This window comes from Lithobates pipiens, unplaced genomic scaffold (assembly GCF_037356315.1).
Source record: "Lithobates pipiens isolate NorthernLeopardFrog02 unplaced genomic scaffold, aLitPip1_a1.2 Scaffold_22, whole genome shotgun sequence".
NCBI classification, from domain to species: Eukaryota; Metazoa; Chordata; class Amphibia; order Anura; family Ranidae; genus Lithobates; species Lithobates pipiens.
Window position 1 is genome coordinate 169,284,107 of NW_027507784.1, and position 26,737 is coordinate 169,310,843.

The 26,737-nt window shown below is 44.9% G+C and overlaps 1 protein-coding gene across 1 annotated transcript in view; it reads left to right on the forward strand.

Annotated features, from left to right (window-relative positions):
- TMEM237 (transmembrane protein 237) overlaps positions 1-13,763 on the forward strand; it is an 86,103-nt gene extending 72,340 nt beyond the window's left edge. Inside the window, exons 12-13 of the mRNA XM_077450161.1 lie at positions 12,462-12,583; positions 13,533-13,763. Coding sequence (XP_077306287.1) covers positions 12,462-12,583; positions 13,533-13,600 — 190 coding nt within the window. The 3' untranslated portion in view covers positions 13,601-13,763. The remainder of the gene's footprint in view (positions 1-12,461; positions 12,584-13,532) is intronic.
- The last annotated feature ends 12,974 nt before the right edge of the window (positions 13,764-26,737 follow it).

Sequence of the window (26,737 nt, forward strand, 5' to 3'; positions counted from 1 at the left end):
GGGTTTTAATCCTCTATTCAAAGTTAAAAAAAATTTTTTTTGCCTATACATGTATTTGACATTATATTATAAAAATAGGACCCTTGCTGAAGATTCCTCACTGCTGAAACAATGTACCCCCATTTAAACCCATGTTAAAGAAGATAATCTAAGAACAGTGTTAGACATATCCCTCTCTACAAAATGTTTCCAACAGTAAATCTTTTCTTGCATTTCTGAACATATGCTATTTATCCAGAACTTAAATGAATTGCATAATTTGCATTTATATTGGACAGTGTATTGATACCCCTTGGAGCAAAAGTATACATGCTGCTGTACCTAGTCAATACCAACAAGGTTCTCCCTATCCACGGTGCTAAGGTTTAAAGTACCTTGTGTACTTTAAATGGTTAGTTCACCTTTACATCTAAAATGTAAAGGTGAACTAACCCCATACACCCTCTCCATCTCTCTGGTGCCCGATGTACTTGCCTCCGGTGATCCTGAGCTGTCGGGGCTCTGCAGCCAGTCCAGGGATTTTAAATCCCCACTCTTCTCTGTGTAGCATTTCCAGAGTGGACCAGATTGAGTCAGTGTGATGGTGCTGACCAATCGGAATCAAACTGCTCCTTCCTGGAAGCACTGCATATAGACAGAGGGGAAGAGTGGGGATTTCAAATCCCTAGACCGCTGGACTGGCTGTGGGAGCCCTGGTAGCTCAGGATCACTTGGATGTAAGTAAACGGGGACCAGCAGGTCAGGGAGGGTTAAGGTGTTAGTTCACCTTTTTATAATTTTTCTGTAAAGCTTAACCCATTAAGCATAATCCAGCCAATCCTAATAAGAGGACCGTGGCTTCTTTAAAGTTACTAAAGCTAAATATTATTACCTTTCACCTCCCTTTTACCTGCATGAGGCCAAATCTCACTCCGGTTGGTTGATCGCGCTATTAAGCCCCATACACACTATCAGTTTTTCTGCTGACTTTTTTTCCTTCAGATTTACCAAAACCATATAATATGAGGTCAAACCTTAGGAGTTTCCATTTGTATGCAATCAGGCAGGCCCTTCTACTACATGGTTTTGGTAAATCTGAAGGAAAAACTCAGCAGAAAAACTGATAGTGTGTATGGGGCTTTACTATCCCTCCATCAGCTGAGGTATGACAAATCCTCCCTGCTTTGCCCGAGTATGCAAAAACATACTAGGCTCATTACATAAACTGTCCCAATACCAATTATGTGTGTTAATGTGCATTGTGCTAAGGCAGCTGGTATATTTGAATGGGCTACCTAATGCACCAAAAGAAGTGCTGTACCATTTCTGGCAGTGCACACAAATATGTTGCGCTGTGCTGTAATGCATCTTCATAGGCAAGATTTATTAGAGTGTGAATCAGAATGAATGATGGCACATTTGATAAATGCATGCAGCATGCCTTATCACAGCACAGTATTGTGAATGGGCCTTTAGATTGCTGCTTTTGTTGTTTTTTGGATGAGTGACTTCCCATTATTTTTAATAAAGTAATCCCCAAGTTTTAGAAGGTACATTGTCCATCCCAACCTACCTTATAAATTGTGGTTTGTTTTCTTGTTCTGTTACTTCAGTATTATTCAGTTACTAAATACAAATAATATGGCTTGGTGCAAAAGAAATTGAGCTTAATGGAACAGTCAGCATCATCAAAGTAATTTTATATCTGTAATACATAGGGTATGTTTACTTAATACTGCAATCTTTGTAGTGTAAAAGAAATGGTATAGTTGGAGAGTACACTTAAATGGAAAAGGCACAATTACACACAAGATAATGCTTGGGTTTTTATAGTGGTACTTGGTTATCACTCCTGCCTGGCAGTACTAAGACACTGAGTATGCAGTTTGTATGTGCTCACTTTTTGGTGGGAGGTTATTTGGCTTCCACTCATATTGGCCTTCCTGTTTCTGTGTGTTCATAACTGTTAGGTTCGATTCACATCTATGCATGTTGCTTTTGAGCGTGTCTGCAGTGCTTGCAACATTTTTGGACGTGCGTTTTTATTGTGATTTTGTGTGACTTTAATAAGGGGGCTCCCAGATTCCCCCCCCCCCCCCCCATATGTGAATGGGTATCCCATTCACCAAAAAAAAGTAGTGTAGTGTGACAAAACACAATAGATAGTTTTTGACAAGTCCTTTATTAAAAATGTATTTTTCCTCCTCCTCCAGGCTTCTCTCGCTTCTTCCTCTGGTCTTCTCCTTCTATCGCTTCTTCTTCTGGTCTTCTTTCTCCTGTCTTCTTTGTCCAGTGTTCGTCTTCTTCCTCCGCCGCTGCTTCTGCTGATGACCCTCCTCCAATGCTGCATCCCGCTGATCTGTCCGTGCCGATGTTAAGCATTTCTTTGATAATGATGGGGGTGTGGCCATTGGAATGGCATCACCAGAGGCCCCATCACGCCCGGGGCAGTGACATCATGGGGGGGGGGGGGGCCTCCGGATGACATCATCTGACACAGCATTGGAGGAGGGTCATTGGCAAGAGCGGCGGTGGAGGAAGAACAACAGACAAAGAATACAGGAGAAGAAGACAGGAGGAAGAAGACATTTTTAATAAAGGACTTGTCAAAAACTGTCTGTTTTGTCACACTACACTACTTTTTTTTTGGTGACTGTGTAGGGGCAAAATTTACCCAATACTTATTCACATAGGGGAAGCGGGATCTGGCTCCCCCTTGTTAAGGCAAGGGTTGTCGGGAAGAGGCCCTTGTCCCCCCTGCTCCAAGCACCCCCCCATGTTGAAGGCATGCGGTCTGGTATGGTTCGGGGGGGGGGGCGCGCTTGTTAGTCCCCTTCCCTTCCTTTCCTGATCTGACAGGCTGCATGCTTGGATAAGGGTCTGGTATGGATTTTGGGGGGGACCTCACGCCTTTTTTTTTTTTTAAATCTACATTTTGCCATGGGGTGGGGTCCCCTCCTAATCCGTACTAGACCCAAGTCTAGGAAGCCCGCTGACAGCTGATTACTCATCGGTTGTTAAAGACACGTCGGCCCCCACCTTAGCAACCAGCTATATACAGTGTAAAAAAATAAATTTGAATAAAATAAAAATTGTGGTAAAAACACGGTACTTGTGTTTTGGATGCGGGTCCATTGAAGTCTATTACATGCAAAACGCTGCATTTTGCGGGGAAAAAAGCCCCCGACCCTTTCCAAAAACGCAGAGGCATAAAAATACATTCAGGTGAACGTGTTCCAGAGGGAAATTTTTCCTGCATTCATACAAAATGCATTAGTGTGAATGGAGCCTTTAGGAATATTGGACTACAAGCATCTTTGGGCAGGAGCTGATATGAATAGTTCATCCTAAAGACATAGAAACTGTCAGCACTATACAAGTTAGTTATAAAAATAAATCAATCTGATTCATTCTCCTATGTTCCAATGCAAACTGACTTCTCTTTGCAGAGATACATATTAAAATTTTAAAGTTTTAAAGTTTTTTTTTTATGGGGTACCCATTTCCTTTATATTAAAACTAAACTCCAGCCTTACCTTTTTGGTCTTGCACAGTTGCTTACTCTGATTTCACTGGACACCATGAGCTACTCAGTGTGGTTTACAACCAACTGAGTGACCACCTCATTGAGAATAACCTTCTTGATCCCCTTCAATCTGGATTTCGCCCTCAACATTCCACGTAAACTGCTCTTTTAAAACTCACAAATTACCTACTAACTGCAAAAACCAACGGACACTATTCTGTACTCCTAGATCTTTCAGCTGCCTTTGACACGGTTGACCACCCCCTCCTCAAAAAAAACGTTACTCCCTTGGTTTCCGTGACTGTGCTCTTCAGTGGCTCTCATCCTACCTATCCCAACGTCCCTTCAGTGTCACTTACAATTCTACTTCCACCACTTCTCTTCCCTTCTCCGTCGGGGTTCCCCAAGGTTCTGTTCTTGGACCTCTTATTTTCAATCTACACCTCTTCCCTGGGTCAGCTGATAGCCTCTCATGGCTTTCAATATCATTTCTACACTGACGACACACAAATCTATCACACCATCAGTCTCCTCACGCATCACTAACTTACTAACAGACATGTCTGTATGGATGTCACAACACTTCCTCAAACTCAACTTGTCCAAAGCCGAGCTTATAATATTTCCTCCCCCAGAAGCCCTGACTTCTCTGTCAAGAGCAATGGCACAACCATCCACTCATCCCCACATGTCAGCGTGCCAGGTGTTATCCTGGACACTGAACTCTCCTCTCCTTTTGGCCCCACATCCAATCACTTTCCAACTACTGCAACGCTCTCCTCATTGCCTTACCTTTAAATAGACTATCCCCCCCCCCCCTTCATTCCATCATGAATGCTGCTGCCAGACTCTTCCACCTTACAAACCGCACGTTGTCTGCTATCCCTCCCTGCCCATCCCTTCATTGGCTGCCACTTGCCCAACGGATTAAATTCAAAATACTAACATTAAGTTACAAAGCCATCCACAACTCTGCCCCCAGCTAAATCACTAGCCTAATCTCAAAATACCAACCTAACGGCCCTCTTTGTTCCTCCCAAGACCTTCTGCTCTCTAGCTCCCTCATCACCTCCTCCCATATCCGCCTCCAGGATTCCTCCCGAGCCTCACCCATCCTCTGGAATTCGCTACCCCAATCTGTCAGACTGTCTCCAAATTTATCCACTTTTAGGTGATCCCTGAAAAAATTCCTCTTCAGAGAAGCCTCCATCTAACAACTCCATTAGCTCATCCCCCACAGCTATTACCCTTTTGTACAACTTGACCCTCCCTCCTAGATTGTAAGCTCTAACAAGCAGGGCCCTCTGATTCCCCCCTTTATTTAATTGTACTGTCTGCCTCTCATGTTGTAAAGAGCTGTGTAAACTGTCGGCGCAATATAAATCCTGTATAATAATTAGGGATGGACCGAATGGGTTTTTTGGTGCCGATACCGAAAATGAAAAATACACTAGGCCGAAAACCGAAACCGATACCGAAAATGACTGTTTTTAAAAAATATTTTTATACAGGAGATGGTCAGAGACTGGGGACATGGTACAGGAGGTGGTCAGAGACTGGGGACATGGTACAGGAGGTGGTCAGAGACTGGGGACATGGTACGGGAGGTGGCCAGAGACTGGGGACATGGTACGGGAGGTGGTCAGAGACTGGCGGCATGGTACGGGAGGTGGTCAGAGACTGGCGGCATGGTACAGGAGGTGGTCAGAGACTGGCGGCATGGTACAGGAGGTGGTCAGAGACTGGCGGCATGGTACAGGAGAGGGTCAGAGACTGGCGGGCATTGGTACAGGAGGTGGTCAGAGACTGGCAACATGATAAAAGAGATCAGTGCGTTTGTCCCCCGTGCAGCCAGTGATGCAGTGAAGAGAGAGGAGAGCCGCCTCCGTCGTCTGGTTCAATAGAGCGCCGGGAACATCACAGCTTTAATTTCAATAGCTGTGTGTTCCCCCGTCGCGCGTCGTCGCATACAGCCCCTCCCCCTTGTCCGGGGGAACTGTGATAGACAGATCACCCGTCCAATCTGGAAGGGTAATCTGTCTATCACAGTTCCCCGGACAAGGGGGAGGGGCTGTATGCGACGGCGCGCGACTGGGGAACACACAGCTATTGAAATTAAAGCTGTGATGTTCCCGGCGCTCTACGGAGCCAGGCGGCGGAGGCGACTCTCCTGCGTTATAGATCTCCCATGATGGGCGGCACCAGGGGCGGGGTGGTGCTCCGCCCCATTTTCGGTTCAATTATCGGCCGTTTTTTCCTTTCGGCAAACTGCCGAAAAGGGCATTTTCGGCCGATATTTCGGTGCATCCCTAATAATAATATTAATGTGTATTAGAAGCTGTAGCAAGTCAGATAGACTGTCTTTTTTTTTGGCTGAAGGATGCCCATTGCGCTCTATTCTGACTGTCCCTGGGCCTGTCCCTTTCATTCCTTGGATCTTCTCTTAATAACACTCACTAGCCCAGACTGACACCTACTCATTACAGAGGAGCAAACACTACTGTAGCTGCTGACTTTTTTTTTAAATATCCAACAAAAAGGGTTTTTATTATGCAAGATTGGTATATAAACATTGTCAGCTTTACAATACAGTAAAGTACATTGCAGCTCAACTGCAATAAAAAATATCAGCTATCACCACCAAGAATTTACATTAACCCTTGTACCCCATCTTTCAGCCAGCATTAATTCCTAGTAGTCTGTGACCAGTCCTAGAACATCTAACCACGGTGTCCATAAATTCTCGTATTTAAATGTACTCCCCCTGTGTTGCTAGATAAGCTTCTCCATTCTTAAAGTGGAAGTAAACCCATCGATTTAAACAGTTAAAAAAAAAAGGCATGCAGGAAATGCTAACTGCACGTTGGTCGTGCTCTCAGCCAAACTATCAAACCATCCAATGGCTGGTGTCATAATGAATCACATGTGCAGCACCATAGCAGTTGAAGATTAAACAGAGGCAAAGATGGCAGCTTCCTTGGCTGAAAACGATAGGGTAGTTTACTTCCACTTTAACACCTCCGATATTATTATTCCATTCACTTATTGTCAGGGGATCCTCAGACTTCCAATGAATCATAGTTAATCTCCTGGCATGAAATAAGACTCTGTGAATGGCCTCTCTAGTGTGTACCACCCAGTCATATTTTTCCAGTACACCCAACAGACAAACTCTCACTTCCAGCGGAAGGGAAACTTTAAATACTAAGTTAACTGTGGTCACCACTCCAGCCCAGTATGTGTGCAGTTTGGGGTATCACCATAAGGGGTCTCCATGATCACATTTACAACGTGTGCATGTGGATTCAGATTGCAAGTTCATCAACTGGTGTCTATGGGGAGTATAGTATATCCACAACAGTATGTATATCTGGGTAAGTCTTTGTGACACGTTCAGTGAGCAGGTACCTACAGCCTGAAACATCTCCTCCCATTGCTCCCCATCCAGATGACCAACAAACCTCTCCTATTTTTCCCACAGGGGACGCTGCTTCAAATAAGATTGTAATAGTATGGCTTAGCAATGTGAAATAAAACCCTTAGATGCGTCAGCATCCTTTTAATGAGACTAAACACTGGGGTTGGGGATAGATTCCACTCCGTAAACTTACTCTGCGCTGTAACCGCATGCTGAAGTTGTAGGTAATGGAAATGCGTTGAGGACGGCAGATTGTATGCATTCCGCAAGGCATTGAAGGTCCGAAGCACCCCATTTGCTTAAGGTATGCAACTCCTTATGTTTTCCACTTAGCTCCAGATTGCAGTTTGGTTAGTTCAGTATAGGTGGCAATTAGCCAAATAGGACTATAATCAGTATAGCCTCCTGCCTTCTGGAGGAACTTGGATTTGTTTCATACCTTTTGAACAAGACTATAGGTTGGGTAGTTTTTATGCGGCTTTGCAAAAGCCTGAGCCTCCAAAGCCATTGGAATAGGTCCTCTTCAAACAATATGGAGCATTACTGTCTGTGAAGAACTATATGTCCTGCTCACTGAGTCCCCCTTAGCCCTAAAAATGCCAATGAAATGTTGCAGCTGGGCAAAGCCAACCCAACGTCATCTTTGGGCCTTTGTAGATGTTCTAATTTGATTCTGGGAGGTCTATCTTTCTTTCCAGAATAGGCTACGGAAAATGGTATTTACTATTCTAAAAATCTTTAAGAGAACAACCATTGGGGCCTTATGAAGAAAGTAAAGAAGATGTGGGTGTGTTGGAGAGCTCCCTTAGCCAAGGGCACATTGAAAACTTGCCGCAAACGTAGTAGCAAGACTTCAGAATATTGTTTTATATATTTCCATGGTGCCTTGCAGTTGGGATAAGAACCAACTGCCTCAAAGTTTTTCTATGGTAAATAGCCTCCAACCCCCTCCTCTGGCTCGCTGACAGTTCTGGGAAAGATCTTCTTGGGCATAGGAAGTGCAATTCTCACCAAAAGGTGACTGGTTTTCCCACCCTCCTCAAAAAACACCAGTTTAGAGAAAAATCTCTTCTTTTCTGCTGAGGAGGAGAGCAAATGCTCATAGGCAGATTGGGCAGCCTACCATGCCTCCTTAGCAGAGTCAGGAGGGGTCTGTGATGTATTGTTGTTCCAGCATCTGAACCCTATACTCCACCTCAGCCTTTAGTGTGGAGGAAGTAAGTTTAACTTTAGTCATTTTTGTTATCAATAGGCCACTCACGTAAGCCTTAAAGGCCTTCCATTGTTGTAAGCATGAGACATTAGGACCCTAGAACGTGAAAAACTTGCATATGCTCCCCACTATTCCATCATGAGCATGAAATGGCTTCAACCAGAATGCATTAAATTTCTATGGGGCTCTAGGCAGTGTAACCGGCGGGGACGAGGTGAGGTGTGCCACTAAGAGGGAGTGCTCAGACACACTACAGGGTCTAAATGCCAAATCGGAGACAAACTGCAGCATGCTCGAGTTGCCCTCCCCAGGTCTATTCTAGACAGACTACCAATGTGTTTTAGAAAAACATGTAAATTGTTTGACTGCAGGGTTACGGTGTCGCCAGATATCCACCTAGCACACCTCTTGCAACAACCTCGCCAAGGGAGTATGCCTGTAGAGGGCAGAGGACCTAGGGACTGGATGTCTATCTAAGGCTGGATTCAAGCAAAAGTTAAAATCCTCAAAACACGAGCAATGGTACATCTGGCCTGCCAACTAAATAGGAAATTAGGAGCCAATACACATGTCAATGAACCAAATTGACAATGAATGAAAACAAAACAACCTTCCATGTCTATTTTACTGTCATACTCCTGGTAGTCGAGAGCACTATGGATCAAAACACTAACCCCCCCCCCCCCCTCGTAGGCGATACAGTGGATATAAAAAGTCTACACACCCCTGTTAAAATGTCAGGTTTCTGTGAAGTAAAAAAATGAGACAAAGGTAAATCACTTCACTTTTAATGTGACCTATAAACTGTGCGACGCAATTGAAAAACAAACTGAAATATATTAGGGAGGGGAAGTAGAAAAAAAAAAAAAGTGGTTGTATAAGGGTACACACCCTCTTATAACTGAGGTTGTAGCGATGTTCAGAATTAAGCAATCACATTCAAACTGATGTTAGATAGGAGTCAGTACACACCTACCATCATTTAGAGTGCCTCTGATTAACCCAAAATAAAGTTCACCTGTTCTAGTAGGCCTTTCCTGACTTTTTTTCTTAGTCGCATCCTACAGCAAAAGCCATGGTCCGCAGATCGCTTCCAAAGCATCAGAGGGATCTAATTGTTAAAAGATATCGGTCAGGAAAAAGGTACAAAATAATTTCCAAGGTATTAGATATACCATGGAACACAATAAAGACAGTCATCATCCAGTACAGAAAATATAGCACAACAGTTACATTAAAAAGAACTGGAAGTTCTTCCAAAATTGATGAGAAGAAAACTGGTCAGGGAGGCTGCCAAGAGGCCTACAGCAACAAAGGAGCTGCAGGAATATCTGGCAAGTACTAGCTGTGTGGTACATGTGACAACAGTCTCCCATATTCTTCATATGTCTGGGCTAAGGGGTAGAGTGGCAAGACGGAAGCCTTTTCTTACGAAGAAAAACATCCAAGCCTGGCTAAATTTAGAAAAACACATCTGAAGTCTCCCAAAAGAATGTGGGAAAATGTTATGGTCTGATGAAACCAAGGTTAAACTTTTTGGTTATGATTCCAAAAAGATATGTTTGGCACAAAAACAACACTGCACATCACCAAAAGAACACCATACCCACAGTGAAGCATGGTGGTGGCAGCATCATGCTTTGGGGCTGTTTGTCTTCAGCTGGAACAGGGGCCTTAGTCAAGGTAGAGGGAATTATGAACCGCTTCAAATACCAGTCAATATTGGCACAAAACCTTCAGACTTCTGCTGGAAAGCAGAACATGAAGGGGAACTTCACCCTTCAGCATTAGAAGGACCCAAAACATACATCCAAATCAATAAAGGCATGGCTTCACCAGAAGAAGATTAAAGTTTTGGAATGGCCCAGCCAGAGCCCAGACGTGAATCAGATTGAAAATCTGTGGGGTGATTCTGAAGAGGGCTGTGCACAGGAGATGCCCTCACAATCTGACAGATTTGGAGTGTTTTTGAAAAGAAGAGTGGGCAAACATTGGCAAGTCAAGATGTGCCATGCTGATAGACTCAAACTCATACCCAAAAAGACTGAGTGTTGTAATAGAATCAAAAGGTGCTTCAACAATGTATTGGTGTAAGGGTATGCACACTTATGCAACCATATTACTTTAATTTTACTTCCCTCCGCCTAAAAGATTTTAGCCTCCAAGTACTTAGGGCTACTGTCCTGCCCATCACCCTGCAAGCAATGGAAGGCAAAAAGCACCACACATGTGGGCAATACTCTGCATGCAAAACAAGGTTTTTGTACTGTTGAACCAGATCTCTTATTCTGGAACTGTCACTGAATTTACCCCAGCTGATGAAAGAATATTGAACCAAAACTGCATACCAAACAAACCATTGTTTGTCGTAAACGGCAAACAAGGCAAAAATAGTCATTATAGCGATAATCCCAGTTTGATTCAAATAGCTGTGATCCTGATCTGCTTTGATATTATGACCCCCAGTCAGAGAACATCGGCGTAGCAAGCAGGATCCCCCCCCCCCCCCCATTTACAGTAAATATAGTAAGCAGTAAAGATGGGTTTTTAAACTTGGATCCGGATAGCATAACCAGGAGTCAGATGTCAGTCTTCCTCCACTTCGTGCTCTTGTTGCTTTAGGGCCTGCTCATTTCGATCAAGCCATGCTGACGCTTCCGTGGCCGACTCAAAGAATTGAGCTTGACCCCTCACAGTAATTTGGAGTTTCGCAGGATACAGCATAGCATAGGTACACAATACGTAGGTTATTTTGTTATTTTATGTTATTTCGTCTGAGGCGATTTTCCATATCCAAACACGTCCATATCCTCCTCTCTATCATTTGCTTCTCTTGCCATCTGATATGCAGCTTTGGTATCCTGGGGTATTGGAGGTAACTGATCCTCCATGTCACTGACCCTACTCTCCACAGCCGTGATTCTCTCCCGGGTCTTTTGTAAATCCTGCCTGAGCAGCGACACATCCTCCCCCAGGCCCCCAAACTGCTCTTTCAAAGTGTTCACAGAGGCTGTGCAGTTGTTCACCACCCTAAGGATGTCCACTAAGGTGGGCTGAGCCATGTCAATTGTTTCCAAACTGTGCTGTGCCGGGGCCATGGGATCTGCCTGATCTGCCTCTTCATCCGCTTAGTGAGTAGCTAAGATGGCCGCCTGTGTCTGCACCCGACTGCTGATGGACCATCCCCTCAGAGCGGGATGGCAATTCTGTCCCTGGAAGCCCTGACGTCTTCTGTGCATAGTACAGCATTTCCCTTGGATCTTCCTTACCCTGAATCTTTGGAGGCTTGATCGTTTCGGGTCCCAGATCCTTCAGCTTGATGGTGCCACGAGGAGTCACCTTCAGTGTGAATGCGGCAGCACCATCTTGGAAGTTAGGACTAACGGCTTCAGTCTGTCCTTTATGGGTCATTGGTGCAGAGGGCCTTCAGGGGTTCCACAGGGGTCCCGGGGTCAGTGCCTAGCTGCATAAATCAATGTGGAATCAGTAAGTAGACTGGGGGAGGATCAATCGCGGATCAACAGCGGGAGATGTGGGAGATGTGTCCTCTCACATGGCCGTCCTGGCCACATCCAAGCTGCTGACTTTTAATATACGGACACTTGCCCGTCCAGAGATCCAGCGTTGTCCTCACCCAAGCTGATTCTTCAATCGACTTTGTGTCCAGGCAATCGGCATCTTAAATAAGGGAAACCAGCAGTGAAGCCTTGTGGTTTCACAGACCATCTCTCATTGCGCATGCGTGAGCCACCCTGCGATTGTGAATGTCCCACGGTCTTATGTGACCTGTGATGTGTCTCAGAAGAGGGGGGCAACTTCCTTTTCAGATTGCGGCGATCTGACCAGAAGTGGATGCGGTTACCTGTCAAAACCAGGTACTGCCCCCTTTGAGTGAATTTCCACTTTAAGGAATTTTGATATTTGCATACCCCATTCCAAGAGCCAACCAACTGCAGTACTGAGAACTCTAGAAAGTTCTGAGCTAGGGTGCAGTGGCGTTTTCAAGAATGTACTGCACACTTTCAGCACCTCCCAGCAGCCATAATCGGTCTGCATTGCAAGGAGAAGCATAGAGACACAGTAATGATGTCTCTGAGTCTAAATTAAAGTACCGGTGTGTATTGAAAGAGGAATGGTTTATTAGCCCTTTTTATTTTTTTTTTATTTTTACTTCATCCACTGTAAGCATTGAATTTCAGTTTTTTGGCATTTCATTAAGTCATTTTGCCTGACGCTGAATTCCCAGAAGGTGAATTATATATATTGTTTTGTACTTGACATTTTTATTCTTTTACTGTAGCATTTGATTTCTGTTTTGATCTCAGGCAAGAGGCTACAGAAGTACAGATCCTTCGGCCATGGATTGTGATCAATCTGGTTGTAACGCTGCTAGTTGGACTTGCCTGGTTGTTTCTGTCCTGCCGCCCAGACCTAGATCACAGTGAAGGTAAAGTGTTTTAGTCCTTTCAGGACAGTAAATTCTAATTTTTATTGGAAATTATCAGCTTTTTAGAAAATTTGCATTTTACAGCAGAACTCCAGTAAGAGCCTGCAGTTACATTTCTGAATAATTCAAATCCATGGCTGTTCAACTGGTGATTTGCAGGTCACAACTACAGCCTATGCAGAGTGGCAGCGGGTTGCTGAATGCTGGAGTGTTCTTTGCTCCAGCATGTAGCTTTCAAAATTATGTTGGCACTACCTGCTAAGCATAGAGATCTGTTACCAGACAGGCATAATGTAGTTCCAGAAACATGGCAGCACATGTTCAAGAGAGAATACTCGGAACCAATAAAGGGGGCGGGGGATTAAAATTATTACCACTGATAGTGAATGGGAGATTTGCTATCTTTGACATTACTGACACCTGGGGGTTTAATATAGCTGCTACTGTCACAAACCAATAAAAGGGGAAGGGGTTATTGCTGTCACTTACAGCTGCACTGAGGATTATTATTGCTGCTGTTAACTCTAATGAAGGGAGATTATTTTGCCTCCGGAGATGTGTGACGCACATATCCCAGGAGGCACAGCGAGCAACGCGTATATCATTCACCGAGGACCAAAGGCCCCCCCCCCCCTTTTTTTTTAAACTGAAAAGGGTAGAAGAAAAAGAAAGCAATATTGATGTAGCGGAGAGTAGGAAATTTTGATTTGAGGGTGAAGATCCACTTTAACGCAAAACATTATCGTACCACATTGTAACAGATATATGCATTTAAATTTCAGGCATCTCCAGTTCTTTCCGTAGCTTTTCTGCAGTGAGATAAAGATACAAGGCTGAGGCTTAACAACCCTAAAACCTTCAAACATATAAAAACAAGGGCAGTAAATACCTTCCTATGTTTAATAAAGCAGTCTGTATGATATTTTCTTTTCTTTTTTTTCTTTCTTAGAATCTATTTTTGTACCAGAAGAGGAAGATTACCCAGACATCGAAAAAGGAATAAAAATTCAAGCATGAACAATATTTCTACACTACACAGATGCCTTTCATATTTTATATATGCCTTTGTACACCTATTTTATAAAAAAAAATTTTTTTTTATACATAAATCGTTTATTTTTTTAAAATTTTGGATTGAAATCATAATATGAAATAAAGTATTTATATAATTTTTGTGATATTACAGTAGTTAGATCAGTCATTGCTTGCATCTAAGTATATCAAAAGCCCCAACTTTCTTTTTTTTTTAGCTTTTGGATGAATCGTGGAAGGGTTAGAACCACTGGAAGGTTTTTGCTGGTGTCTGTGTCCTCACTCTGTACACTGTTGCCACCTGTCATTTGGATATCCAGCACAGTTCTAAAATTGCCACCGAAACCAGAGGTTGGGGGAAAATCTTTGAAAGGGGCATTCTCTCACTTTTGAAGATATCTGTTGTGTCTCCAGGACAGGAAGCTAAAGAAATCTAAATTTTCCAACTTGAAATATACTCAGTATATACTACTGTGAATTTATAAACCTTCTCCAGGGAATGGAATAATGCTCCCTTGCGTTAGGGCTGCCCCCACACTGCAAGGGCTTAATTCCCATTTAGGTCTAGGGGCTGCAAAAAGTACTTTTACTTACCTGATCCTTCACTCCCCTGACAGCTCTCCTCTTCTCCCTACGCTTCAGCAGTGAACTGTCCCACGGTATCCTTATGTTAAATGCAGAGATATAGGCTCTGCATTGTACTTTGTGACTTCAGAGGACCGCCAGAAGGTAGGGGAGAAGAGGCCACAGGAGACTTGGCTTGTAGCCTAGAGGGAGCAGATGATTAAGTAGTAAAACTGCTTTTTGGCTGCCCCACTGCAAGGGAGCATTTTTCTTCTCCATGGAGTATAGTTTTAAAGTGCAGACCCCTTGTGTCTGCAAGTATCCTATCCCTGTGAAGCACCTTGGAGCCTAGGCCCAGGTTGGAAACACTTTAATATGAAGTCAAGACCTCACCCCATGTCATTAAAATTTTATATGGCAGAGCCTCAGCTACCCAATTCATGTTGCAGTGGAATTTTGTATACTTAATACTGCACAGTATACTTTAAGGTTTCACTTGCAAGAAGCCAACACAAATTATGCATGTGTAAAATTGAGAGAAAACTTGTGTACCATGGTCTGAACCACATGCTGTTACCAACAGTAGACTAAAAAAAATCCTAGATGTTTATTTCTATTTGTGACCTGATCACGGATGTGGAAATACAGAGCAATTTAGGAAACCGCGATCACAGGTCAATTGGCCTCAGGATAAATCACACAAATGGGAAACACAGACACTGAATTTCAAAAGGGCCAACTTTGCTAAACTATAAACCTGGCTAGAAGATGTAAATTGGGATAAAATCTTATAAACAATGAACACGGGAGGAGAGATGGGTTTGCTTTAAGAGCATATTAAATAAGGGCATTAGCCAGTGCATCCCATTGGGAAATAAATATAAAAAAACAAAAGTCCTGGAAGGCTTAACTCTAATGCAAAAATGCACATAAAAGCAAAGGAGAAGGCCTTCAAAAAAAATAAAAAAATACGGCTGAGGGATCATCATCGGCATTCAGACTTTACAAAGAATGCAACAAGATATGTAAGGGTGTAATTAGGGTGGCTAAGATAGAACACGAATAAATTCTTTATGTGTATATAAACAGTAAAAAAGGGAGGACAGACCATATTGGCCCATAAAGAATGAGGAAGGACATCTAGTTACAAAGGATGGGTAGATGGCAAAGGTATTGCATTTATTTTTCTCAGTCTTCATGAGGGATTTGGGGGAGCCTTCAGTAACCAAAACTGCAGTGTTTGTCCTCATGACACATCACAGGAAGCACCCTCATGGCTAACGGGACCAAATTAGAAATAGACTTGGGAAACTTAACATTAATAAATCACTGGGGCCAGATGGCTTGCACCCAAGGCTACTTGGGGAACTCAGTCAAGCAATTGCCAGACCATTGTTCCTAATTTTTACTGACTGGAATGGTACCGGCTGATGATTGGAGAAAAGCCAATGTAGCCCCAATATTTAAAAAAGGGCCAAAATACATCCCTGCAAATTACAGACCAGTTAGCTTAACATCAATAGTATGCAAGCTCTTGGAGTTGATGATAAGGGACTATATACAAGATTTTAGTAATGAAAACGGTATAATTAGCAGCAATCAGCATGGGTTCATAAAGAATCGTTCTTGCCAAACCAATCTGTTAACCTTCTATGAGGAGGTGAGCTGCCATCTAGATAAAGGAAGGCCTGTAGATGTGGTGTATCTGGATTTTGCAAAAGCATTCGACACCGTTCCCCATAAACATTTACTGTACAAAGTAAGGTCTGTTGGGTTGGCATGGACCATAGGGTTAGTACATGGATTGAAAACTGGCTACAAGGGTGGTGATAAATGGGAAATACTGAATTGTCAGGGGTGGGTAGTGGGGTCCCCCAGGCTTCTGTGCTGGGACCAATACTATTTAATTTGTTCATAAACGCCCTGGAAGATGGAGTAAATGGCTCAATCTCTGTATTTTCGGATTAAACACTAAAAGCAGGGCAATAACTTTACCGCAGGATGTGGAAACCTTGCAAGAAGATCTGGATAAATTAACTTAAAATTACATGGCAATTGAGGTTTAATGTATAAAAAAGTAAAATAATGCATTTTGTGGCAAAAAATATGAATGCAATCTACTCACTAGGAGGTGAACCTCTGGGGGGAATCTAGGATGGAAAAGGACTTGGGGGTCCTAGTAGATGATAGGCTCAGCAGCAATGGCATGCAATGCCAAGCTGCTGCTAACAAAGCAAACAGAATATTGGCATGCATTAAAAAGGGGATTAACTCCAGGGATAAAGTGACAATTCTCCCACTCTACAAGACTTTGGTCCAGCCTCACCTGGAGTATGCTGTCCAGTTCTGGGCACCAGTCCTCAAGAAGGATGTACTGAAAATGGAGCGAATACAAAGAAGGGCAACAAAGCTAATAAAGGGCCTGGAGGATATTAGTTATGAAGAAAAGTTGCAAGCACTAAACTTATTCTCTCTGGAGAAGAGACACTTGAGAGGGGATATGATTTCAATTTACAAATACCATACTGGTGACCCCACAATAGGGATAAAAAACTTTTTGGCGGAAGGAAGTTTAATAAAAAAAATGCAGCCACTCACTAAAATGAGAAGAAAAGAGGTTTAACCTTAAACTGCGTAGAGGGTTCTTAAGAGTGGCAAGGATGTGGAATTCCCTTCAACAGGCTGTAGTTTCAGCGGGGGCATTGATAGTTTCAAAAAACTATTAGATAAGCACTTGAATGACCACAACATGCAGGGATATACAATATAATACTGACATATAATCACACATAGGATGGACTTGTCTTTTTTCAACCTCACCTACAATGTAACTACAGTATATGTGATCATATGTTGACTTATCAATAATTAAGACATGTATAGCAGCCTGAAAGTCACACGGTGCACACAGAGTACATTGCTTACTTTAGTGTTCAATTTTTGAGAGGGTAAAATGCAGACTAAAACTGATACTTTAAAATAACATTAAAGCATAAACGGTAAACATATTACTTATACATTTATATTTACATAATTTGTTAACTGACTGATACACTCTACATACAACCATGAATGGTGGTTTTTCCTCTCTCTCATGGTCTGCTGTAAACGTATATATGGCCAGTGGTCCTTGACTAAAGAGGTAGTGTAATTGTTCTGTCTCCATGTTGGTATCATTCAGTTTATTTCGAAGGGACGATTCTCCACACATTGACAACTGAGGAAGTTTACTTACTCATTTTCCACACCTGGGATGTGCACGGCAGACAGGGCTGGAATATGACAGTGCGCAAACTAGAACCTGATCCTCTGCTCTTTAAGTTGCAAGACTTCTAGTTCCTCTTTGATAGTTGTAAGCCACTACCATGGTATTGTCCAACTAAATGCTGGTCAGATGAACTCAGTCGGGAGGTCCAGCATTCAAAGGATATCCAAATTGAACGACAAAATATTGATTTGGAGATGAGCCCCGTCCAGCAACCAAATGCACTGAGAGTGTATCAAGGACATCTCCCTAGTCCCACAGGCTGCCATCCATTGTAGAACCTTCCAAACCAATAGAAGGCTGCCAAGCATCGGACAATTTTAAGCATTGCAAAATGAGCCCCTTCGGGCTTTACAGCAACTGAAGAAATGTGAAAGATGGGAAAGAGGGACAATGTATTTATGCAATGGTCACGCCTCTGCCATGCCCCCAACTATGCAAACAATTGAGAATTTATATGCCAAAAATCATTGGTTAATCCCAGAATTGTTTCCTTCTAAGAAGGAAAGAGACAGAGGGATTTGGTTTCAAATGAGGGACAGTTGGGAGGTACGCAATAGCTATTTATTTGTATTTTGCAGTCATTAAAAGTATAAACATATGAAATATTCATGTATTATACTGTATGTTTTTCATTATTTTTCCCTGCAGCATGTTTGACGTTTAAGTGATACCCTTTATTGGATAACTTAAAGTGATACAAAACAGAGAAGGGTTAATTGCCATATGCTTTCTATAGTGGGAGTCTGTGTCTGGCCAGCCCTGATTGGTGATGTGCCAGTCACATGACTATAAAAAAAAAATAGGATTTTTTTGTACTCACTGTAAAATACTTTTCTCTGTAGTTCACCGACTGACACAGCTCCTTTCTTAGATCATCGGATTGTTACTCCACCTTCAGGGGAGGACTAGGCAGAACATGTTAACATGTTATAACAAAACCAGAACTTTCTAGTTCTGCCCAGGGGGCGGTCCCTTAGGTAACTACCCCCCAGCCTGCTTACTGCAGCCTCAGTACGTCAACAAGCAGTATAACGTAAAAAAAAAAAAAATAGGGGAGAGGGGAGGGTGCTGTGTCAGTGGGTGAGCTACCAAGAAAAGGATTTTACGGTGAGTATAAATAATCCTATTTTCTCTTACGTTCACTGACTGACACAGCTCCTTTCTTAGACCATCGGGATGTCCCCAAGCAGTTCCAAAACAAGGGGTGGGAAACGGCAGAAAAACGTCACACACAATGCCATGTGGGAAACAGTATAAAACTTCACCCTGCTCCTCAAACTGGAAGTCACTACCTACAAACCGCCTCAAAAACTTGCAGTAACAAATGCAACAGTGCATTTACTTAAATTGTTTCCTGTTTTTTTTGGTAAAAAAACTGTTACTCTTAAGTGCAATTTCAAATTACACGGCCGCCTGCAAAACTTTGCGGCCAAAACAGGCATCAGCCGATGCACTGACATCTACCTTGTAGAATTTTGTAAAGGTGTGAACAGACGACCAAGTTGCCGCTTTACAAACTTGAGCAACAGACGCTTGATGTCGGAAGGCCCAAGACATACTAGTCACCCTGGTGGAGTGGGCCGTGACCGGAAAGGGGGGCACCTGCCCCTTCAAGGCGTAGGCCTGTACTACAATCTGTCTGATCCACCTGGAAATGGTGGCCGACGAGACCGCCATGTCTTTTTTCGGACCAGCCACCGAAACAAACAAGGAGTCTGACTTCCGAAGGGGAGCCGTAGCCGACAAATACACCCTCAAAGCGCGGACCCCGCCCAGGGAATGGAGGGCCACCTCTTTAGGATGTGTCGGTTTAGGACACAGAGATGGTAACACCATGTCTTCATTGATGTGTAACGCCGAAACCACCTTCGGCAGAAAAGAAGGTTGCGGACGCAACACCACCTTATCCTTGTGGATAAAAACATAGGGCGAGTTGCAAGACAACTTTTTGGAAAACAGCGCTGTCCAAACGATAACTCAATTAATCAAACCAAGGCCTGAGCCGGTGAAAGCAAAATCTAAAAGTGATAATGTAAATAATAACAGTATAAATTCCTGCTGCAACCCAATGTGAGATACCCACACTAGACACAAACCCAAAAAATAAGGCTGCGCTAAAACTTATACATTACAGTATTAACAATGTGACGTGTTAAATTCTAGTGTTAAACAGTGTTAACACTATTCCTGATTGTACCCCAGGAAGAAGTCACTTTTGACGAAACGACGTAGGGTGAGCGGCGTGCTGACGTTACCGCCATTCCCCGTTGACCAGGAAGGACGGGCAGTGTTATTAAGAGAGAGCCGGCCGGCTCGTGATTGTACTTACGCTTGTACTCAACTGGAATTTGTGAGTTTGTTTTACTTTTATTTTGTTCGTAATAAATTTTTATGCGGAATTACGCTATGGGAGCCTTTCTTTCTTGTCTTATCTAAAAATTCGGTGGAATGTGAGACGTTGTAAGAAAGAGATATAAGAGGTGGAGACGCCAGCAGAACCCATCGGGGAGACCAGGAACGATCGTTTTTTCTTCATGCCTGTACGATCTCCCTAAAAAGAGATCTTGGCAGCTGGTAAGCCTCATTGAAATAGGTGGTGGATAGAACTTCCTCTTTGGGCGCACCTGCTATACATCTGAAGGGTGTTTGTAAAGAGTCACTTCAAGGGACTTACTCCATACCTTCATTCTTCCCTCTCTTTGGACTTTTTATATGCTTCAAGTTTGATGTTTTTATACCAAATTTTTCTTGATAGTATACACGGTTTAACACTAGAATTTAACACGTCACATTGTTAATACTGTAATGTATAAGTTTTAGCGCAGCCTTATTTTTTGAGTTGCAAGACAAGGCCGCCAGTTCCGAAACACTCCTGGCCGATGCAATAGCCACTAGAAAGACCACTTTCTGGGAAAGGGTCAACAGAGGGATCTCTCTGATATTTTCAATTGGTGGTTTCTGAAACGCCGATAACACCAGATTCAGATCCCACGGGGGTAACGGTGGACGCACCGGAGGAACTACATGTTAGACCCCTTGAACAAAAGTGCTTACTAGAGAGTGAGACGCCAGGGGTCACTGAAAAAAGACAGCCAAAGCTGATATTTGTCCTTTAATGGTACTTAAAGCCAATTTCTGGTCTACTCCTTGCTGTAAAAACAGCAGGATCCTGGATATAGAATAGGAGCGCATACGCCATCCTTTCTCCTCACACAGGGAGATGTAGGCCTTCCAGGTACGATGATATATCGTACGAGAAGAAGATTTCCGTGCTTTCAACATTGTTGGAATCACCGAGTCCGAAAGGCCCCGATTCCTCAACACCTGCCTCTCAATAGCCATGCCGTTAACACCAGCAATGGTAAAGCAGGATGGTGAATCGGACCTTGAGACAGCAGGTCCTCTCGTGACGGCAGGGGGCCTCCGACCACCAGGCGCACTAGGTCTGCGTACCAGGGACGCTGGGGCCAATCTGGGGAAATCAGAATTACTGGAATCCCCTTGGCCTCCACTCTGCGGAGCAGACGTGGTAACAGTTTTAGCGGAGGAAAGGCATAGGTCAGCTGGTACTAACCCCACAGAGCCACCATCGCGTCTGATACGCCTGCCCAAGGATCTCTTGTCCTGGACAAGAATCCTGGCACCTTCTGATTGAGACAGGAGGCCAGACGATTCACGTCTGGAGTGCCCCATCGCAGGCACAATAGCCTGAACACCTCCGGATGCAACGCCCATTCTCCTGGGTCCAGCATCTGGCGACTTAGGTAGTCCGCCTGCCAGTTCTCCACTCCCGGGATGTAAATGGCCGATAGGGCCTGTACATGTCACTATGCCTACTGAAGGATGTGAGCGACCTCCCGTGCGGCGGCTGAGCTTCTTGTTCCTCCTTGATTGACATATGCCACCGTCTTTGCGTTGTCTGACTGGATCCTGATCGGATGCCCTCAAAGTCTTATCAACCATGTGGAGAGACATAGCCTGATCGCTCGCAGCTCAAGCACATTGATCGGTAACTTGGATTCCTCGTCCAACCAGAGGCCCTGGGTCGACTGAACTCCCATTACTCCACCCCAGATGGTTAGGCTAGCGTCCGTTGTGATCACTGTCCAATTCAGAGGTAGGAATGGCTTCCCGGCATTTCGGTAAAACTCAGCCACCAGAGCAGGGAATCACTGACTAACTGGCTCACCTGAATCTGCCGATCCAGGGATAACAGAGATTTGTCCCATTTCGTCAGGATCTCCTTCTGCAAGACTCTGGCGTGAAACTGGGCATATGGTACTGCCTCGAAGGAGGCCACCATGAGTCCCAGGACTCGCATGCAGAAGCGTAGTGACGATCACCTGCGGTTCATCAACAGTTTTACCGCAGCTGCAGCTTGTCTGAAGGGAGAAACACTCTCCCTTCCATGGAGTCCAGTAGTAAGCCTAGGTACTCCAAGCGTTGAGTCGGTACGATCACCAACTTTTTTAGGTTCAACAGCCACCCAAATTCCTGCAGGGTCTGCATGGTGATCGCCACATCCTCCTCCAATTCTGAGGCAGAAGATGCTCTCAGGAGGAGATCGTCTAGGTAACCTACAATCGCGATCCCGCGTTGTCGCAACAACGCCAAAACAGGAGGGGGGGGTGATGCCAAGCCAAAAGGGAGAGCCACAGACTGGTAGTGGGCTTCCCCAAGTGCAAATCGCAGAAGCTTCTGATGCCGAAGGCATATGGGTATGTGCAGGTACACATCCTGGATGTCCAAAGACGCCAGGGAGTCCCCTTGATGGAGTGCAGCGACTACTGAGCGAAACTATTCCATTCTGAACCTCTGTACTTTTACAAAGTAATTGAGGGTTTTTAGGTCCAAGATTGGAAGTACCCCTTCCTTTTTGGGGACTACAAACAGATTGTAGTAGAACCCCTGGAATCTTTCTGGCACCGGAACAGGTACTATCACCCCGTGACTCAGTAGGTCCCTTACCACCCCTATTAGGGCTTCCCGGCGAGCCGGTAGTATGGGTATGCTGGGGGGGATGAATCTGCTTGGTGGCCAAGAGAGGAACTCTATCTTGTAGCCAGAGGAAATCAGATCACAGACCGATTGGTCGGACAGCTGAGAGGCCCACCGGGCTGCAAACTCCCGAAGGCGACCCCCCACCCGTGTTCAGGGTGGGGGCAAACCTTCATGCAGTAGCACTTTTGCTTGCAGGCTTGTGGTTCCGGGGACATTTTTGTCCTTCAGAGGTCATCCTGTTGGGCTGGGGACGTTTCGCCGAACCCCTGGGTGGACAAAAAAAGCTGCTTATGAGCGGAAAATGAGGGCCCTTGCCTACGGCGTGGCTCCTTAGCCTTCCTGGCCTGTGGGAGTAGGGTACTCTTACCACCTGTGGCATTTTTAATAATGTCATCCAATGAGGCTCCAAAGAGCCGCTCGCCAAGGAAATGTAAATCCGTCAGGGTTTTTTTTTAGATGCCTGGTCAGCCAACCAGCATTTTAGGCAAATCAGGCATCTCAGCACCAATGCTGACACTGAAGCCCTGGATAACAGAGGGAGAGTATCCAGGGCCGCGTCACAGACGTACTTAAGGCCTAGCACTAACTGGTCTGCTAGTTCCATGCAGACAGGAGAAGCCTTTTGCTCCCCCAATTTGCGGTGCAAAAGTACTGGTCGCATTGCTGACCCCACAACCGTAAACAAGGAACGGGTCACTGCCCTGTCCTTCCTGTACGTTGGGTCCTTAAAGGCAGGAGTCCCCTCTACCGGGATCATGGTTACTTTGTTAAACCTGGATACTGGGGGGTCAACGACCGGAAGAGCCACCCATTTTTTGAGAAGGCTCTCCTCAAGGGGTAATGCACCGCCATGTATTTGGGGACCAAAAAGGTCTGTTGCAGTCGACCCCATTCCTTGTATATGAACTTATGGAAATAAGTCAGATACAGAAACACCTTAGGTGTACGGGCTGGCTTACGAGACACAAAAGGGACAACTACATCAGCAGAGGTAACTGCTGTCTCCTGAATTTTCAGGGTATCACTCACAGCCGTGATAAGTGCTCAAACAAGCGCTTTATCGTGCACGGACCCAGACGGGGACTCATCCTCACTGTCCAATCGGTCCTGGTCAGCATCATCTGAAACAGAGCAGGGGTCACCAGCCTCAGCGGGCCCTGAGTCTGCGTCAGAGCTCTCCCTGGAGGACAGGGGAGCAGAGGCTGCTTTTTACCACCTTTTTGCCCACGCACCGCCTCCATCTTGGCAACGAACGTATTAAGGACCGCTGACAAAGCGTCCAGAGGCACTGCACTGTCTGCAGGCGAACCGGTTGCAATTGCCTGGAGTTCGGGGGAAGAAACACCAGTTTCTGAAGCCATGCTGACCCTACCCTGTCTGCCACCTGTTGGGGACTTAGGACAGTGATGGTCACATCCTTCTAACTGCTGCAGGCTGAGGCGTCCCCACTGTAGGACTCACCACCCTGACAGAGTTCTTTGCAGTTAGGTGTGCCTGTGTCAGCTCCCAGATGCTTGTGAGAGAAAACCGTGCTGTGCTGAGCCCCACTGTGCAGCGCTGAACATTGAAACTGTGTTCAGGCTTCAACAAAATGGCTGGCGAGCGTCCAGTATAAAGGACATAATCACCAAACCGCAGTCTTCGATCAGCCAACAAAAACCTCCTCCTCGTGCCCAAAGCCCGGTATAAATCCATGGGTGATCGGAGATTCGCTGTCCAAGGGCCTCGGCTATGGAATGCTCTACCAATCAACATCCGCCTGGAAGAAAATCACCTGGCTTTTAGGAAAAAACTCAAGACCTTCCTCTTTTAGCAGATGATCAAAGCTCGCCACAGCGCTTGGAGGCGATTCGGTTCGCATTGTGCGCTATACAAGTATTTCATTCATTCATTCACAGGGAAAACTGGAGTTAGTACTTACCGGTAACTCCTTTTCCGGTGGTCTTCCAGGACAGCCCTTGAGAGATGGAGCTCCTCCCATCGACACAGGAAACACATTGCCACAGTTCAAAAGGCGGTCCCTCAGGTCCCTGGTCAGTCATTCACCAAGAACCGAAGGATGGAACTGAAAAACATATAAACCATAACAGGTAATAACATTAGTACATCACTACAATCAAATAAAGGGTGGGATCGTGCTGTCCTGGAAGACCACCGGAAAAGGAGTTACCGGTAAGTACTAACTCCAGTTTTCCCAAGTGTTCTTCCAGGACAGCCCTTGAGAGGATCCCCAAGTACTTACCAGATTAGGGGGGGACCACGGCCTGGAGGACTTTCCTCCCAAAGGCCTGATCCTGACTAGACATCAAGTCCAGTCGGTAATGCCTTGTAAAGGTGGAAAAGCTTGACCATGTGGCTGCTTTACATACCTGCTCCGGGGTGGCACCAGCTCTTTCTGCCCAGGATGCAGACAACGCTCTTGTGGAGTGAGCTTTAACACCCTCAGGAGGATCTCTATTCAAGGCCTTATACCCCTCTGCTATAGCTAGCCTAATCCATCTAGCTATGGTTACTTTTGAAGCTTTCTGTCCCCTACGCTGTCCGGAAAAAAGGACAAAAAGGGAGTCTGAGATTCTGAATGGATTTGTTATTTTAAGATATTCTAGAATACACCTCCTCACATCCAATAAATGAAAACGTTCCTCTTTCTCATTTGCTGCATTTTGACAAAATGAAGGGAGGACAATATCTTGGGACCTATGGAAACTAGATGCTACCTTTGGTAAGAACCCAGGGTCTGTCTTTAGAATGACTCTGTCTTCTAGGATCTGTAGGAATGGTTCCCTGATGGAAAGTGCTTGGATTTCACTGACCCTACGGGCTGAAGTGATTGCCACCAGGAGAACTGTCTTAAAGGTAATAAGCCTTAGGGAGGCCTCTGAGATAGGCTCAAAGGGTGACCCCAAGAAAGCTTTTAGCACAACTGCTAAATCCCAGGATGGGACTTTTGTGATTCTGACTGGCTTGCGTCTAGCGACTGCCTTACAGAATCTAGCGACAAAAGGATTTTCCTGTAAGCGTTCATCTAGGTATACACTTAAGGCAGCTATCTGTACTTTAATAGTACTTAGGGTTAAACCCTTGTTTACACCTTCCTGTAAAAACTGTAGAATATTAGCCGTATTTATGTCCCGGCCATTCAGCCAGCTATTGAATTTTTTCCAGACTTTTTTGTAAATAGCTCTCGTGACTGGTTTGCGACTCTGTAGTAAGGTCGCAATTACCTCGTCTGACAGGCCCTTACTCCTTAAGATTTCCTCCTCAGTAACCACGCTGACAGCTTCAGTGTGGCGACCTGCGGATGGTAAAGAGGTCCCTGCGACAGGAGGTCCTGTCTGTAGGGAAGTCTTAGAGGCGGACAGTCTGTCAATTGTAGCAACGTTGTGAACCACGGTCTCCTGGGCCAAAAAGGTGCTACTAGAATCAAACAGGTTTTTTCCTTGAGGAATCTTGCTAGGACCCTCGGAATGAGATGAAGAGGGGGAAATGCATACGCCAGACTGAAAGTCCATGGAGTTTGCAAGGCATCTACCGCCAGGGGTTGATCTCCTGGGTTTAGCGAGAAAAAATTGGGAACCTTTGCATTTTTCTTGCTCGCAAAAAGGTCTACCTCTGGTTCTCCCCAGTGAGCTGTTATGAGATTGAATGCCTCTGGGTGTAAGGACCATTCTTGGTTCGAAATCCTCTGTCGACTCAAGAAGTCCGCCTTGTTGTTCAGCTCCCCTTTCAGGTGAACTGCAGAAATGGATTCCAGATTGGCTTCTGCCCACTGGAGAATGCGTCTGGCTACCAACATCAAACGAGGACTTCTGGTTCCTCCTTGTTTGTTTATGTATGCTACAGCCGTCGTATTGTCTGAACGGACTTGTAGATGGTGACCCTGTATTGCGGGGTGGAAAGCTAGAACAGCTCTCAGGATTGCTGTTAGTTCTTTCCAATTGGAAGAGAAACATTTCTCCTCCGGGGTCCACTTGTCCTGGACCCAGCTTGAGCCTAGGTGGGCTCCCCAGCCCCAACTGCTCGCATCCGTTGTTAGTGTTGAAGTGATAGGAAGGACCCAATGAACCCCTTTGTTTAGGTTCTCCCTGTCCTTCCACCACCAGAGGGAGCGTTTTACCCTTGAGGGGATCGATACCTCCTCCTCCAGATCTCTGCCTTTTAATTGTTCTAACAGAAAACCCTGAAGTTCTCTTTGATGGAACCTGGCCCATTGTACGGCTGGAATGGCTGCCGTCATAAGACCTAAGACCGACATTACTTCCCTCACCGTACACTTGGGGCTGCATTGA